The sequence below is a fragment of the Olea europaea genome, chromosome 11 (assembly GCF_002742605.1).
Source record: "Olea europaea var. sylvestris chromosome 11, O_europaea_v1, whole genome shotgun sequence".
NCBI lineage: Eukaryota > Viridiplantae > Streptophyta > Magnoliopsida > Lamiales > Oleaceae > Olea > Olea europaea.
Window position 1 is genome coordinate 3,291,829 of NC_036247.1, and position 17,308 is coordinate 3,309,136.

Genomic DNA, 17,308 nt, shown 5'->3' on the forward strand with positions numbered 1-17,308 from the left:
CATTTGTACACGGCATTTGAGATGTCGGGTTACCTGATGTGAGTAGGGGGTCGGGCCCCACACATTTATTAGCTTGGGGCCTCGATCCTCCATGTGAGTAGCAGGTAATCAGAAGTGTCAAACTCCAGATACCTATAGCAAAGCTCATCAGTTTAATTGGAAAATGCTTGTGTTATTAATATTTAATTTCATGACTACCAAAGTAAATGTACAATTAAGGAGTGTAGTATAGTGCTTGTTTGGTAGAAATTTTGATAATTGATTTTTTGACTGTTAGAGGTAAAATGGGCCCTACTTATGAGAGAATAATTCAAAAATGACGACTGGAATAATAAAATAACAATCAAAAATTTGATTTTAATTAGCTTAAAATTTAAACCAAACAAGCTTATAATTTCTTTAGTGGAGTGTTTTATGAGGTTATCGAGATATAGCTCAACTCCAATTCTCAAATATTTATAAATTATTTTAGAAGTTTGATAAATAAAAAAATTGGGTCTGATGCATTAAAAGAAATTAAATTCATTTGAATATTTTATATTGTATCGACTCTGTTTTTTATTTTATAATTTCATAAATTTGAGATTTAGCATACATCATCTCTTTTTCCATATGACTAAATGTCAATATATAAACAGTTTATAAATATTAGGAATGTGCAGACAAGGAATGATTTAAAGATTAAAGACTCCATTTGGCAAATTTATAAATAGTATATAAATATGAATAGTAAGAGAAATATGAGTGAGTTTTATAAAACACGTAAATAATAATGTCTAACGGTTTGAGTTGTGTCATTGAAATTATTATTTGACTTTAGCTAAATAAATTTTCTCCAAACCAGGGCTAATTCTTGAATTAGTAACCTCGTATTCATTCTCTTGAATCAGTTCTCTACAGATAGTTTCGATTCGAACTTTGAAAACATCATAGGCTAATGAAACAATTCATGTTTCACATTCATGTTCATTTTGAAAGAAAAACAATCACCTCAACATGTCAACAAACATCAAACAATCTTGCTACATATACACTTTTGTTGGCATTAAGTTTGATATTGAGCCACTTGTCATAGCATGAATTGCCAATTTTAAAATGAAAAACACTTTCCCGCTCATTTATTTTTGAATTTGCAAGTAATGTCAAACTCAATATACAACATGAAGTGTATAAGGAGCAATATTCAGATCGAGAAATTTATGTGACTCAACAAAGTCTTCAACGTCCATAAAGGACATTCATTTTAAATTTTGAATTGATTTGTACACGGACGGTACATATAGCACTTCTCTTAAATATTCCTCGCTCTTAACAATTAACATTTTTATATACAAAACTGGATGCAATAAGCGAATTTTTTACCCATCTAACATAAGTAAATTTTTGAAATTTTAGAAGCGCCCGCATTGATGGAAACCAAACAGATATATAAAGAAAGCGGCAACTTGCTGTTCATTCTATTTGAACTTGAAAAACTTAGGACAACCTTATAATCTCTGCGTATGCCCCAAATCATTTTACTGCTCTATAATAAAGAACGCTTCTCAGCGGGCGCGCATCTTTATACGTTTTCAAATTTGACTACCGCGCGATTAAGAATCTTGAAATTTTCTTGACCAACATTTTGTATTTCTGATTTTTTCTTTATACAGGAAATAAAAAGTTATCATTTTGGATTTGAATTTGTGGTTTTTGCTTAAAAGGTCAGCGCTTAGAATCCTGGCAATTGAATTTGCCATTTGTTTACTCTTTGAGAGGAGATGGATAGTGTGTCCAGATTTGATTCAAAGGTGGGTTCTTAGAAATATTACTAAAGATTTATTATTATCTGGTCTCGAAACTTCTTCTATGTCAGTTTATCAGTCAAATGGAATGGATTATTGGATTTGTTTTGTTAGGTTGCGTTAGCGCAGAAAAGAGGTTTAGTAGATGATGAAGAGGGTTCGGAACGTTCTTCAAAAAGAGTGAAGCCGGATCTTGAATCCATTTCTCGACCGGAAGGTATATCTTTTTCTTTTTGTTTCCATTTTACGATAATTCTGTCTCATGTGGGTACCTATGTTATATTTGTTGATTGATATAACTGCATTAGAGGCAAAAGTTTTCCTTTTTTGTCCTAGTTCCAAATTGGATTTTTTAAAGTGCCTTGGTTTTGAGTAGTAATGTTTCCTATAGACCTGCTTACCTCTTGATATAATTGAATTGATAGACAGTGAACACAAGAAGCCAATGCTTGATTTTATATTTGCCTTTCTATTAGATTAATTTGTAGCATCATGCATGATTTTTCTTTAAAAGTTGATGCTGGAGTGTGTTAATTTGACGTTTAAGAGAACTTTATCTCTTTTATTTATATCAAGTTAAAGTATTGTTGTGAAGGAATTAAAGTGCTAATCTCGTTAGATTAAAGTGGGATATCCTTTGAGGAAAACTGAGAAAATAAGTTATGATTTAAGCTCAATCAGGAAGAGGAGGAAGCAACAAGGCGCAGAAAGTGGTTAGCACTGCCCCAAGAGCTCTTGATCTCAATGCCAATTTAGATTTTGCTAGCAATGTGGTTGGTGACGGTACTCCAGTGTGTATCAAGGAACCCAACAGATTGCCCAAATCAGGGAATGAACAAAAGTCGAGAGGGTTTGTTGTAGATCTAAATGCTGAAGATATTTCTAGTTCAATCAACCAAGACCCATTCTATCCTTATAAAAACTATGAAAATTTGAAAAAAAGGGATGATTCTGATTGTGCAAGTTCAGTTGGTCCAGTGGAGGAAAAAGATCCAATGAGAGTTTGGAACAAGATGAAACAAAACAATTATCTTTCCACTTCTTATGCAGCAGCGACGATGCCAAAGCCACGTGGGAGGAAGAATAAAAATGAAGTGATTAAGAAAAATATAGAGCTTGCAAAGAAAGAACAGGTTGATAGGTTTGCAAGAATTGCTGCTCCAAGTGGGTTGCTTAATGGGCTAAACCCTGGAATCATAAACCACGTGAGAAACAGTAAACAGGTTCATTCTATTATAGAAGCTGTGGTAAAATCTGCAAAAACTGAAAATCAACAACCTGGAAGCAAGCAGACTAACCAAAGAAAAAGTGCCACGAAAGAATTTAGTGAAAGGACGAACCTGGAACACATGGATTGTGGAGGAGTGAACGAATATGGAGTTAATCATGAATATAATTTGTCAGGAAGATGGCAGATGAGTGCCTATCCATCATTGAGCAAATCAATTTCTTTGAACTCCTATCTTACCAGAGGAGATGGTGAGCCATATAAGGCAGAAACAAGGATCTCTGGTGGGGTGCCTTCACAGTACGCCCCAGAAAATGAGGATGGACTAACGCTAAAGCTTTCATCATCACTACCCGCTGCATCAGAGAATACTTGCCCTTCGTTAAAAGAGGAGTCAGCAAACCTTTCTGGTGTTACTTCACTTTCTGTTAAAGGTTTGTTGTTTTCTCTCACATATACATTTGTTTGTTTCAATAAGGCTTGAAAAACGTACAAATTGCAGGAGAAGCTTTTCATTATCATTTCCTTTTTTTGTACTTTCATGATTAATATGTTCTATCTGGAGGATTTGACATGTGATTAATAGACAATGGCATATCATTGAAGTTCAAGCAATACTAACTCATGCTTCTGAAATATTAGTTTTTTTTTTTTTTTTCACCGACATCTTGGTGATAAATACTTTACACATAAACAAGGAAGAAGTGAGCTGATTTGAACTTCTGTTTGATTACAGCTGCTAATGCAGCTTCCCAATGGTTGGAACTTCTTAATCAAGATATCAAAGGACGACTTGCAGGTAGGTTGATACCTCAAATAAGAGAAAATATCTACGGGCTTAATAGATTCCTAATGCTCAGTTCTTTAATGGCAGCTCTGCGACGTAGTAAGAAGAGAGTCCGTGCTGTAATTCACACAGAATTACCTCTCCTAGTGTCAAGAGAATTCACATCTAACCAAGAGACTGATATGCACATAACGAAAGATTCTGTTGCTCATCATCCTGACAAAGCAGCTGCCGATGCACACTTTGTTAGATGGAGCACACGGTTTGCTCAGATGGATAAAACACTTTGTGAAGAAGAGAATCTTCTGGTGAGTTGGTAGTTCTTCTTAACTATAAATATTTAAGCACAATCCAGTAGATGAATTGATGGCGGGTGATCTGTCTTTACTTCTGTTCTATATGCTTTGTTATTTGGTTCAGGTTGTGGCACAGAACTGTCTTACTAAGAATCCATTTGTCGAAGTTCAGTCAGAAAATCATGTTTTTCAGGCTCTACTTTTTTTCTTTTGCGACTCGAAATATGAACATTGAGTGAAAGCTTGAAAATTATCGCTGCTATTTCTTTTGTTCATGGGTGTCAAGAATTTGTTTCCGTTACATGATTATTGCATTTGGACCTTTTATCAACACTCTGTTACTGTTGCTGGGGTTATTTGATTATCTTTGAATCATGATATCTTGGTATATTGCTAAAAACTGAGGTGATAACAAATACTATACATTTACATTTACACGATCCACTGATCTTCTTGCTTGATCAAAGGAATATTGCAAATACTTCTTGCATTTACCTTGAATACATGTTTATATTTGTCTTTTTATGGTTTCTGCACAATTGTTCTTTACTGTTCCCATTCTTTTTGTTTTTTTCCCCCATTTACCACATCCAGGGAAAGCACAATTGAACATGGTCTATTTTGATTATCAGGAAACTTGGCTGAAACAAGTAAAGGAAATGCAGTTGCATTGCGAATGGGGTCTTTACAAACACAGTGGCCAGCGTTCTTTGCAGCATATGGGAAATGACTGCAGGTAAATTTAACTAGTATTTCCAACAAGTTATATGCTTCACTAGGCAGACTCATTAACTCTTGTACCTTCATTATTCTAGGCAATTTAACATATCTAGAAGTTCGTAGATACTTTGAATCGTAATTACTAGATACATCATATTAGAAAAGCGCAAACAATCAAACTTAAATAAACTCTCGCGTTCTCTCTTTTGTATTTAGTAGAAGCTAGAAATTATTTCTAATCTTTTTACTCGAATAGAGACATAGCAGAGCTCTATGAGCAAAAAATGAGATTCAATTTTTCTTCACTATATTGGATTTTGTTGGAGTTTATGAACATGTGTGATAAAGGCCTGGTGATACTTGACATTATATGCTTCGGGAAATTACCTTTTACACTGATTTTTAATTTGCATCAACAAATCAAGGAAGTTGGAAGAAATTGTGCGCCATCAAAAATGGTCCAGACGAACATGCATGTTCCTGAGTAAAATTACTGAAGTTTAAGAACAAGAAATGCACATCAAATGGGAAGAGAGTCGAAGTCAAATTATCCAAGTTAAGCAATAACAAGAATAAACTCTACTACTATAGTGATGTGAGAAACATTTCCAAAGAGACAGAATATAATGATATCATGTTCAAAAGAGTAACCATTGTGCTTATTGCTAAACCAAAGTTACAAGTTCTTCAACAAAAAATGATATTGCCCTAAGTAGCACTCCTTCAAATGTAACATAATTTAGATATGATGGTGAAGCCACAGGCTGGGCTCTATTTTTCAGAACTCATTTTTTACTATATATTCTCCCATAAATAATATTATACGTAAATCCAAAATTTTCCTTATTTTTTATTCACATACTCTCCAAAAAATTCACTATTCCAAAACATATTTTTCCCAAAATGGAGCCCAAACAGGGGCATATTACTGGGATTTGAATAGAGAATAGCATTGGGATTTCCCTGCATTTATTAGCCCTTTTGTGAAGAGATTTTATGAAAAGTAATTTTTTTTTTTTTTTTTGGGAGATTGTGGTTGAAAATGGGTATAGAGGAAATGTAATTTACAAAAAATCACTCCCACACAAGCACTTAATATTGTAGATTCTTGAAATATCTCAGCTCTTTATCTTCTGATATACCTAAACTGTTGATAATCTCTCTTTGCTACTTCACATTGGAGTTCAATTCGTACTTTGATGTTTACATTATATTCAAGCACTGTAAGTTCGGTTATTCTTTCAAAACTTTGATAATGGTAGTTTAATGAACATTTACATGGGGGTTTAGTTTACATCTATAAGCAAGCATCAGTCTACCATCTACATGTTCTAATTGCAATTTTTAGTGGAAAACTATTATATTTCCCCTCCTGCAGCTTTTATTATTGAGTTTTTAAAACTAGTTTGTTGTATATTTTGCTGCAGATTAGGGGAAACCGATATCTCAGAGAGGGACTTATCCATTAGGGCTGCTGCTGCTTCCATATATTCAACCTGTAACTTCTTGTTGTCGATGGAAAATTTACCACATCCCTAATCATTAACTATTTCAACAATATACTGAAATATTCAGTATAACTATAGCATTAGACTAAGTAGTGAAATTTCTTTCTTTCTTTTTCTCTCTCTTTTTTTTTTTTTTCACATACTGTTACCATGTAACTTCTGATGTTTAGATCATTAAGTTTTGAATATTTATTTTTTATCTTTCATTGTTTCGGCATTTGGGCTGACACGAACAAGTTGTACGTGTTTCTTATAATTTTTAGTGAGAATCAATAACTGATTTTTTTAAGGATGTTTTCTTCATTTTTGTACATTGATTTAGATATTTGTCTGAATATATTACTTAGCATTTGTATCTGACAATAAAATGAAATGAAAGCTAGTTTGTCAAAGTGAGTTATTTTTCATAATAAGATAATATGAATTGGATAATGTTACTTATACATCAAGTGGTGTCTAATGGGCATTCACCTCCTTTACATGAAGGGGTATTCACTTTAAATAAATCATATTTTATTCGAAGTAGATCCTCCTTTATATGCCCCAATGTACATATAACATCACCCATATTAATTCACAATACAAAAATCTTATCTTTTATATTGTTCAATCGTATTCAATATTCTAAAGTACGCGCCAAAGCGTGATTATAAAGATGGCGATCATTCAGTACTTAACACTTGGAACACAAGGAAGGTAGAAGGCAAAAGTGTGCTATTTTACAAGAAATGATTATATAACTCATACATCCCTCGCTTCACTATGAGAGGATGATCGACAAGGTTTCTACAATATACAACTCAAACCTGCTTTCACGTGTAAGGAAGTAGAACAGGAAACGCCGAAAACCTGTTTATGCTGGAGTTGGTTAAATTATGTATACAAAATGAGTCTAATTTGCAGCACTATCATATGATTGCTATCTAAATATTAATCTATAACCAGTTAGGGGTCATCTTAATGGGCAACGGATTGGAAGATGGATCGTCTGCCACCTTGGCTAGTGAGCGGTACTGCAACTTCACGCTCTCTGCATTGTCCAATGTCTTTACCACGTACCTGTCAGTTTGAATTGGCAAAGCAGAACAAGTTAAAAATATGTTTCCAAACTCAAGGAGAAAACAAGGAACGCAACAAGTATTGGAAAAAGAAGATTCAAATAAAACCCAAGGGTGACATGGTTACTTTTATCTGTTTTCTGCTCAACGTTTATCCTCTCGTCCTCCTAAAGCGCTTTATGGATGTAAAGTTCACATATCCAAGCAATAAGGTCGAAAGTAAAGGTGGAATTGGAAGATTTCATATAGTAATCAAATTGGAAGGCTGACAGGATTTCACATTCAACAGCTTTAAATTGGAGGATCATGATGCTATCAAGATCTAAATAAACTACCGATGTTTTCATATAGGGATGGAAGAATTCAATACAAAATAATTTGACAAATACTCCAGTAATAATATGTGCACATAACAATTGTCCAGTCCAGAATGAATCCACAATGTTGATATAACTTGAGAGAAGGGAAGGTCCCTGAATGTATATGTAATTGTACACACAGAATTATGGTTCTAAAGTCCCGTACAGCAAGACTTCCATTAAAAAGTAAGGATAATTGCTTGGCCAACTACTATTAGTACAGTAATAGACTATCAGTAAAAATTTTATAGACAGTCAGTGAAAACTGAGAAAATAGGAGGATAGTATTTAGAGAGTGGGTTACCATCCATTCAAGCACTGTGTGGTGACAATAGCCTCACGTCCAACGAAACGCTGAGGTGTTCTCTTGTTACCCTGATTCAGTAATTCCTAATTAGAAACTGAAATTTGTTAATTAAGTGATGTCCATGAAATTTGGATTTCTATGCAAAACCTTTATAATAACTCTATCTGTAACGGCAAATGGAAACTGAACTCCTCTTCCCCTTGGGTGTTCTGTAAGCACTGAATCGCCACAAGTTCCCTTGTCCTACACAAGGATGAGTGAAACTTAAGTTGGACCCAATCATATTATAAGAGAAGTTAAAAGTATTAACAAATACTTTAGGACCAGCTAACGAAACATAATTCTCCTTGAAAAAAAATATTTCACATATGCAACTAAGTTATAGAGTTTTACATCATACCTGATCGTATCTTTCCCTCCTTTTCTTTGATGTTCGGTTAACTTGCATCTGTTGTTCTCGCCGGAATGCCTGGACAGCAAGGCGTAGAGCTTCAAAAACAAAACAAAAAGAACCGATTAACAAATAAACAATTGTAACTTTCTGTTTATATTTGCAAATTCATTGACTTGCAATAAAACCACAAACTTTCAAAAGGTTTGAGAAACAGAGGACTGTATAAAAAAATTATAACACTCTGAATAATAACGTACTACATGTTTATTAGATTTATAAAACTGAAAAAGAAAAACTTCAGTTTATTATACGATCTTTAGAGAGAAATATTGTGCAAAAAATTAAGCATCAGATAGAACTAATATCAAATCAATTATGAAAAATGGTTAAAAAAGAAAAGGTTTACGAGTTAAATACTGGCTGAAATGAAGACAGTTATCTGAAAGAATGAAAACAGAAAAATGCATTTCCTACCCATACACAAAACTACAACAGTTGGAAATCAAAGACCCAACGAAGGCTTTCAAATCAATGTCAATAGTAAAATATTTACTTTTAGTACGACAGGATAGTTTAACTTACACAGATTTGGAGCAATCGAGTCCTCTGATACAGACTGTGAACACGTATAGCAGGCTTTCTGGACATATATTGTGCAATGTAAAACAGGCCATATATCAGTTAACTTCAATCAGAGAGTGTGCTTGTTATTGAATGCCAATTAAGTACAACACAGAACCAAACAACTCAATCTTGAAAAGTTAAAACCAATGGATTACTTTATTACAGGAAGTAAAATTACAGTACAAAAAAATGATCAAGAATTTCAGTAAAACACAAAGGAAGGCAGAAACTGAATGAGGATATAGAATTTATGTCATTCAAGTATAATTATCCTGAATTATCAGAAATATAACAATTCTGCCTTTAAGCAGATATCACCAATGAAGATACTGCATTAACCTCAATAACATTAACAAAAAGTGTTTCTAGTCCTACAGCAGTTCATGAAGATCTCATAAGGTCATAAAAGGCTTTGTTCCGCCAAAACCAAATTTTAAAATCTTGAAAAGGTGACAATCTGTAATCTCTCCACTTAACTTGTGTAGCTATATATGCATGAACAAATGATTATGCCAGATGTCTGAACCCATCCAAGCATGCTTGGAGTAGCAGGAGAGTTGAAACACAAAGCTGAAGCATTTTGCTAGGACTGATGGTTAGCATTAGACACATAAGAATTGAATCTCTTCACAGACAAAAATAAAATTAGCTTCCTCAGGAATTACCATTCTAATTATTTGTTGCACTCCACCACTACCAAAGGAATGTCCACAACGCAATATCATTGCATCATCCATAAGTGCTCCTCTGTAAAAGGGCAATTTAACATGAAATACATAAAGTTCAAAAAATCATTTAAGAGACCACATTAAATTTTGTAGTAGTAAATCACCAACAAATACTGTGAACAAGCTCATCGTATAATATGCTCCAATCTCACTTATTATTATCACAAGCATCATACAAAATCAAACTTCCTTTTCAATTTGTATTGAATATAACAAGCTAGTAAATGTAAGACATAGCAGGAAAAATTTTAGATATCAACATTTGCCTTCAACATTGTAGAGAAAGAAAGGATCAGATAGCGGCAACAACCTTTTTTTTTTGTGTTGAATTAATTTTTAGACGGTGAAATTTCGTTTAGATCACCAAACTTAAATTTGTCTCGAAATAATCACTTAGCTTTAAATTTGCAACCTAAGTCACTATTTTACTCCCTTTAGTAAAAGTAATGGAAAAGTCTTTAAGAGACATTTAACAGTAATAGAAGGCTGTTGTGGCACAATTTTGTTTGAAAAAATGTGTTCATTTCCAACAAGAAAAAAAGTGTAATGCAAAAGCATCAATGTTAAAAGAAAATAAATAAATAAATTTACTTCATCTTCCCCCTGAAATCCACTCATATAAATAAACCCCCCAAACAACATCTCAACCCGCCCTCCTCCCAAATGGAAGCCTCGAGCACTCCAGCAACAACAGCTGAAACCACCAAGAAGCCAAACCTTGCCAACAATAACCAGTGGAAAGAAAGGTATGAGAACACCGATGTAATGACAATCTCCCCCATCAAGCCACCACCACAAGGAAATTTAGGGAAACGACACCATACACCCAATCCAAGCTTAAAACAAAGGAAATAAGGGGTCACAACGCTAAAGGCAGCACCAAAACCACCAACCCAACAGCCATAAAACCTAAGGTATGAGGAACGAAGGCCTAAAACACCAAAAGCACTGGAAAGGAGATGAAAATGGTAGAACCATAGGAGGGAGTGGTCATCGGTGGAAGCCAACAGGGACTCAACGGAGATGGGGGAAGAAGTCAGATGACGGTGGCCCGAAGCAGTGGAAGGCAACAGCAATCCAGTGAAAATGGGGAGGGGAAGAAAATTCCCAAGCAAGAGGAAGGAATTGTTTTATGGGCCTACAATCATTGCTTGTTGGATGTACAAATTTCACTTTCCAAAAGAAAATGTACCATGCCATCGTTCCATTACAGTTAAGTGCCACAAAAAAATTTTCTTAAGTTTTATTAACATTAACAGAAGAGAGAAAAATACTGACTAATGGTGCAACATATTAAGTTAAGTGATCATTCTGAACAAATTTAAACTACAATGAGCCGGATGAGGATTTGCCACAAGTTTAGTGACTAGAAATGTTAATGATCCAACATTAGAAATTAGAAATTGAACTACATCTTCTAGTTAGAAAAGAACGTGTAAACATACATTAGATGAATAACCAAAGTTACTGAACTTAGAAAGAAAGCTAAACAAATCACACAAACAAACTATGCATTAGAAGAAACAAAAAGAAAAGACAATTATAGTCGAGGCTGATTTTTATGGACACAATTAGACATTTCCAGCACTCACGTTGAAAAATGAATTCATTTAGATATGCGAAATTAAAATTTTCATCCATGAAGATTTATCAATTTCACTCCTGCGCTATCAATTTGAACATAGGAAGTTGACATTTTGTCGTCAATTTGAGTATTCAGATTAAGGAAGCATAAATGAGAGTCGGATTGACTATATAGTCTGAGTAAAAAGCATTTAGAACTTATGATAGGAGATAGAAGTGAATAATGTTTTCAGAAAAATTTTCAAACAGTGCCTTTTTGTATAATTTCTAGCACTTCCAGGCCCCATAAACCATTGGATGGCCGTGTTTTCTGTTATATGGTATAATATATATAAGATTATCTGTGAGTGATTTTAAGAGTTCCATTCGAAAATTAGAATAATTCGTAAAAAAATCTCAACTTTGATGACTGAGGATATATCTAAGAAAAAAAATTAAAAATCTTCAGCACCTCTCCTAAACGCAGTGAATATAGCTTGAAGCCTTGAATCCAGGAGCAGCAGCAGTTTAGATAACCTTATATTTATTTTCAAACCAATGTAAACTAATAAATTACAAAAAGAAGCAAACAAACCCAACATTTTCGTTCAACCATATTTATATAAACCTATGCACCATCCAGCTAGATTTTTTAAATTAAAGAGCCAACAAATTCAATAAGATTAGCCAAATTGGAGTTAACATCCATGATAAAAACATAAAACAAAATTCATAAATAAGAAGAAACTCACGTGAGAGGATCAGAGAGGATGGTCCTCAATGACTCCTGGGATTCACTTGAATAACAACTCTCCTTTCTCTTGCTATTCCCACACCCATTCTCCACCGTCATGATATCCTTTTGCCCAGATGACAAGCTCAGCCCCTCAGCCCCGTGCAAGTAATGTGCGTAATAGACTTCTTCTCCTATATTCCTTGCTTCACTACTATTGTTATTATCATTACTGCCCCCATTTCGAATTTGGACCGAGTTACCTTCTTTGATCACTATAATTGTAAAAAAAAATAAAAATAAAAATAAATTAACAGCAAGACCAGAAAAATCATGTGTATAAGGATATCTAAGAAAAATATTAAACATCTGAAAATTCTCTTCCTTTCATTTACCTAATGCAGAAAGCTGTTTCAATTTCTGATTATTATTACTATTGCTAAATTTTTCATTAGCATCAGTATGGTTGATTTTGGCCACAGTGGCAATATTCTGGCTGTTGTCCTCATCATCATTATCATCATCGTCATCATCATCGTCATCCTCCACGTCATCGTCTTCTGATGCTTCACCACCACTGGGAGTAGCGGAGCTGCGGCTGTTGGTCCACTGGTGACGAAACTCAGTGGTATGCGTCTGAGGCTGTGCTGGAGGCGGCTGGTGACGGTGATGGTGCTGGTAGAAGTGGCGGTGGTCGAGGAAGCTGGCAGTGAGCTCTTGGGTGGAAGATTTCGGGCCAGGGTCACCGGCAGCGGCGGAACGGCGGTGGGGCGTTTGTGAGCTACAGGCGAATTCTGGATAAACAAGCTGCGGATGAGGGTGAGTGTGAGGGTGCGGGTGCGAGATAAGCCCATTGTGCATTTGTTGGGATGGTACCATGCCCAATTTTTCAGAAGCCATTAGGGTTAAAAAAAAAAAATCGAAATCAACAAAACCCTAATTAAAGATTGGATTTTTTGGGAGACAGATTCTTGAATGGAATTGGTATATAGGGTTAGTTCACGGAGGAGATGAAGGCTTATGAAGTGGAAACGACGTCGACGAGCAGGTAACGGCGGGTGATGTCATGGCGGGGTGGAGGCGAAAAGTGGAAGGCAAATGATGGTAAGAAAAGACAAAACAAAAGCGCAAAGGTCAACTGCACCGATGGAACAAAACTTAAAAAAATAGAAGGAATACTTTAAAGCCTGAGCGATTTTGAGAATATTTTTTTTTTATTGTTAAGAGAAAAGTGAAATTTATTTGTGAAGGAATAAATCAAATATGAAGGTTAAAATAGTAAAATAATTATCAAAACATCAATTTTTTAAGAAAAAAATCACTTTTAAACAGGCTCGTATATTGAAATTTAGCCTGTAGAGATTAAAAGTTAAACTAAAATTATTAATTTAATCATAGTTATTATGAATTCATAACTTTTTAATTATACATTTCATCATTTTTTTATTAAATATACTAAAAACTTAATTAATTACCAACCAAACAGGGACATAATATTTTTTTAAAAAGGGGTTATTCAAATTCTTAATTCTTTGCCCTTAAGAATTAAAATTCTATATTTACTTGCAAATTATAAAATAAAAAAGGAATTTAATGTGAACGCAAATATTTCAACTCAAACATGGATGGCTATTGAACGATTATTGTTTTACAACTCAAATAGATCTTTACTAAAAAAAATGAAAAAATTGTGAGTCTAAAAAAAATAAAAAGAACAATTCCCTTAGAAAAAAGTTAAATTAGATGGTTTAATTCCATAACCTAAAAATTCTGGATGGTCTAAAAACAAGTTAATAGTTTTTAAGAACATCTTCAAGAGATTTTTTAAGCATGAGATACTCTTTATTTTAAAGAGTCAATCCTTAAAATTATGTTTCGAGAGAGTCTTCAAATCAATATTTTTAATTTGAATAACTAGCAAAAAAACATTCTTATCATTTGTAGTTATGTACTCATTGTGAAAATGATTCATATTGTTTCAAACTTCATTTACACCCCTATTTCTTACGAAATTGGCCTTTTTCGTTATATTCCATTAAATATGTGTAATTCGGAGCAAAATATTCTTATCGTTTGTTTTCATTGTGCAAATAATCCCTATCATGTCAATTTTGATATTTGGACACTCAGATCGACATTTCTTTGCTTAACATGTCATTATCATTCATTTTCTCCATTATAATATTACAAAATGACTAATTTATCATCATCTTTAAATAAACAAATATAGAAAAATTGCATTTAGAGTCTCATTTTTCAAAAAGTACAAACGCGTCTCACATAAATTAATCTAAAATATCCTAATTAAAAAAAAAAATTTATCGTTCCAATTAACCCACATACCCCTATGTCCATCCCCTACACTCCACCACCACCACAAAATTAATTAAAGAGATAATTAAAAGTATAATAAATGTAAAAATAAATTTTATATATATATATATATATAAAACAAAACAATGCATATTCCTCATCAATTTTTTTTTTTTTTTTTATACTTTTAATTCTCATTTTTAGTTATTTTGGTGGTGGTGGATAGGCGTATGGATAGGTGGATTAATTTAAAAAATAAAATATTTTTCTTTTATTAGAATGTTTTAAAGTGTATTAAACGAGAATCGTTTGTAATTTTTGAAAAATTAGAAACTCTAGATACATTTTTTTAATATTATTTTTTTCTATTTATTTATTTAAAGAAGATAATAAATTAGTCATTTTATAATGTTATAGTGGAAAATAAGGACATTTTCAGCAAAAATATGTCAATCTGACTATCAAATGTCAAAATTGAAATTATAGGGACTATTTGTGCAATTAAATCAAACGAGGAGGAACGTTTTGCATCAAATTACATATTTAGCCACTGTTTGAGCCCCATTACATTAAATTCTATTACATTTCATTTTTCTCTCTCCTATTTTCAACCACACAATCTTCCATAAAATAATATTACGCGTAAATCGAAAACTTTTCATTCTTTTTCAACCACTCATTTTTCAAAAAAATACTATTCCCCCATTAATTTTTCTACGTAATGAGGATCAAACAGGGGCTTAACTAGATGATTTAACTGAATATAACAAAAATGACCAATTCTAAAAGAAAGTTTGAAATGAAAGTGTAAATGGCAAATTTGAAACGGTAGAGACCATTTTTGCAATGAGTACAAATGACAGGAATTTTTTTGCTAGTTACCCTTTTAATTTAGAGAGCAAGTTTGGCTCTCCAAATCAATGTATTTCAATTTTCAATGTTATAATAAATATTTTTTGGAAGTAATCAAATTAAGTGTTAAATAAAAAAAGATTGTTGTAGTACTTTAAAATTTTAACTCTCTTTATTTATAAAAGCTCTCCAAATAATAGAAAATGCTCCTTAAAAATAGAGAGTCTTTTGAAAATGCTCACACAAGCTGAAGGGTTATCTTGATTTGTGAATCTACTATGATTTTTGAAGGAGCTAATATATGCTTTTGTTTGAGCTCTGCACTGATTTTCAATTACACATTCTCAAGTAAAATATTTTTAAACATAAAATATTTTTAAACGTAAATTCAAAATTTTCTTTATTTTTTAACCATACATTCTTGAAAAAATAACTATTATAAAACATGTTTTCCTCAAAAATTGGAGTTCAAACATAATTTTTTCACATTAATTTGAATCGATTGGAAAAGTTGGTCCTCAGCATTAGAAACTTATGTATCAGTAACCGCTCCAATGTCGTATGACTTGAAGCTCGGCAATCCATTGGATGTGTTTTTTTTTTTTTATCCTTCTAGTTTTCGACTACTTCTTGAATAGTCGTAGCTCAAGTTGTGCTGTTTGGAAATTGGAATGAATTTCAATGTTTCAAATTAGACATGGGTTGCTATAATTTTTAATATGATTAATCAAGAATGTCTTGATGGTGGAGTGACCTTTGTTTTACAAGTTAACTTGTTAAAAAAATGAATATACTATTTATCTCTATGAAAGATGACTTGCTAAATAAAGGAATAACACTTTTTATCTCCGGTCTAATGCGGCATGTCAAACGTACCTCTAAAAATCTAAATGATCATTGATTGACATAGCATAGGGATGAGTGTCACCTTATCTAATAAAATTGAAATCAAATTTAGATATTGTGTTTCTCACAACCACCTGGACAGATGATCATCTAAATCTAGAATATCGAATAGAATAATGTTATTTATCTCCATCCGAGATGATTACTCGTGTATCTGGCATGAACCATGAAATGATAAGGTCAATTAATGTATGATTATGAAACCCAACATAATTTAAATATTATTAATTGTCTGGTATGACCTTGGTAAACTGCAACACCTTACTCATAACTTAGGATGCACCTTCAAATTCTTGGAATCAAGGGAATTAATTAGTCATTTTGCACGATTTTTTTCCTATTGATTTGTCTTGATCGACATCAATCTAATGCATATTGTCTTGATTTATTCCAAATTCTAGCCCAGAATAATCGAAATTTCAAGACAAAAATCTCAAAACCTATAGCAACTTATTAATTATCTCGTGGTTGAGTGCTGGTTTAATTGTCTATCATGCAAATTGAAGAATTCTTCTATAAATGTCCCAATTAGAACAGCCAATTTGAATTCTGAGTCCTATGCTGAAGGCAGAGACATGCAAAATACACTTTGTGTTACCTTTGTTGTTTAAATGGTAAATTCACACATGTAGCATTTTTATTTTATTTTTTAATTTCACCTTTGAATTATTTGATGGCAAAATGCAATAATGCTATTTGGGATGGCTCTCCATAATGGAGACTTTGGCCTGCTGCAAAATGGGGAATGGGCCAACAACTTGAAACGGTTCAGTTAAACTCCATTTCTCCATTGAATATGGAAGCAGAAGAAGGTTCGGGTTGGACCAGACTCGGGATGAAGTAAAAGCTTTTGGCCGTGGACATGATTCCAAAGAACTGTTTAGTTAATAATCATTGATGGAAAAAATGTGAGGGTTGAGCTATCTTTGCTGGTATACTCTCATTGGGCATGTTTGACATATTTCAAAGAGGAGGAAATGCAAATAAATAACAAATCCAATTAATTAATTTATTCAACGATTGTTAAATTAACCAATTAGCAATTTGCAATCTTCCAATTCTCTTTTGTGTGTGACCCATTAGGTTCCCGACCACGATGCCTAACGACGTGAAATATTATTTTGATCTAATCAAAATTGATAAATTAA

The 17,308-nt window shown here is 33.1% G+C and overlaps 2 protein-coding genes across 4 annotated transcripts; one reads left to right on the forward strand and one right to left on the reverse strand.

The window, feature by feature from the left end:
• The first annotated feature begins 1,441 nt into the window (after positions 1–1,441).
• Positions 1,442–6,576, forward strand: LOC111402997. 3 transcript variants are annotated; one of them, XM_023031334.1, is made up of 7 exons: positions 1,442–1,790; positions 1,899–2,001; positions 2,457–3,446; positions 3,749–3,811; positions 3,887–4,107; positions 4,728–4,831; positions 6,243–6,576. In XM_023031334.1, the coding sequence occupies exons 1-7, from the start codon at positions 1,761–1,763 to the stop codon at positions 6,352–6,354; spliced, it is 1,623 nt and encodes a 540-aa protein (XP_022887102.1). In that variant the 5' UTR covers positions 1,442–1,760; the 3' UTR covers positions 6,355–6,576. The 3 variants fall into 3 exon arrangements, with proteins under 3 accessions (XP_022887102.1, XP_022887103.1, XP_022887104.1); XM_023031335.1 differs by having other exon boundaries at positions 2,466–3,446; XM_023031336.1 differs by having other exon boundaries at positions 1,914–2,001.
• A 439-nt stretch (positions 6,577–7,015) lies between these two features.
• On the reverse strand, positions 7,016–13,227 carry LOC111403001 (U-box domain-containing protein 62). Its single transcript, XM_023031340.1, has 8 exons — positions 12,485–13,227; positions 12,109–12,364; positions 9,731–9,812; positions 9,024–9,081; positions 8,448–8,536; positions 8,195–8,290; positions 8,045–8,115; positions 7,016–7,382 (listed from the first exon to the last, which is right to left on the reverse strand). The coding sequence occupies exons 1-8, from the start codon at positions 12,987–12,989 to the stop codon at positions 7,259–7,261; spliced, it is 1,281 nt and encodes a 426-aa protein (XP_022887108.1). The 5' UTR covers positions 12,990–13,227; the 3' UTR covers positions 7,016–7,258.
• Positions 13,228–17,308: the final 4,081 nt, after the last annotated feature.

What these genes read in the sequence shown, in the direction of transcription:
- LOC111403001 (XM_023031340.1), bottom strand. Translation starts at nt 12,989, where the DNA reads ATGGCTTCTGAAAAATTGGGCATGGTACCATCCCAACAAATGCACAAT. An exon ending in GAAACAGCTTTCTGCATTAG is followed by an intron (nt 12,365 to 12,484) that starts GTAAATGAAAGG and finishes TTACAATTATAG; the next exon opens with TGATCAAAGAAGGTAACTCG. An exon ending in GGAGGGAAAGATACGATCAG is followed by an intron (nt 8,291 to 8,447) that starts GTATGATGTAAA and finishes ATCCTTGTGTAG; the next exon opens with GACAAGGGAACTTGTGGCGA.
- LOC111402997 (XM_023031334.1), top strand. Translation starts at nt 1,761, where the DNA reads ATGGATAGTGTGTCCAGATTTGATTCAAAG. An exon ending in GTGAAGAAGAGAATCTTCTG is followed by an intron (nt 4,108 to 4,727) that starts GTGAGTTGGTAG and finishes TTTGATTATCAG; the next exon opens with GAAACTTGGCTGAAACAAGT. An exon ending in CATATGGGAAATGACTGCAG is followed by an intron (nt 4,832 to 6,242) that starts GTAAATTTAACT and finishes ATTTTGCTGCAG; the next exon opens with ATTAGGGGAAACCGATATCT.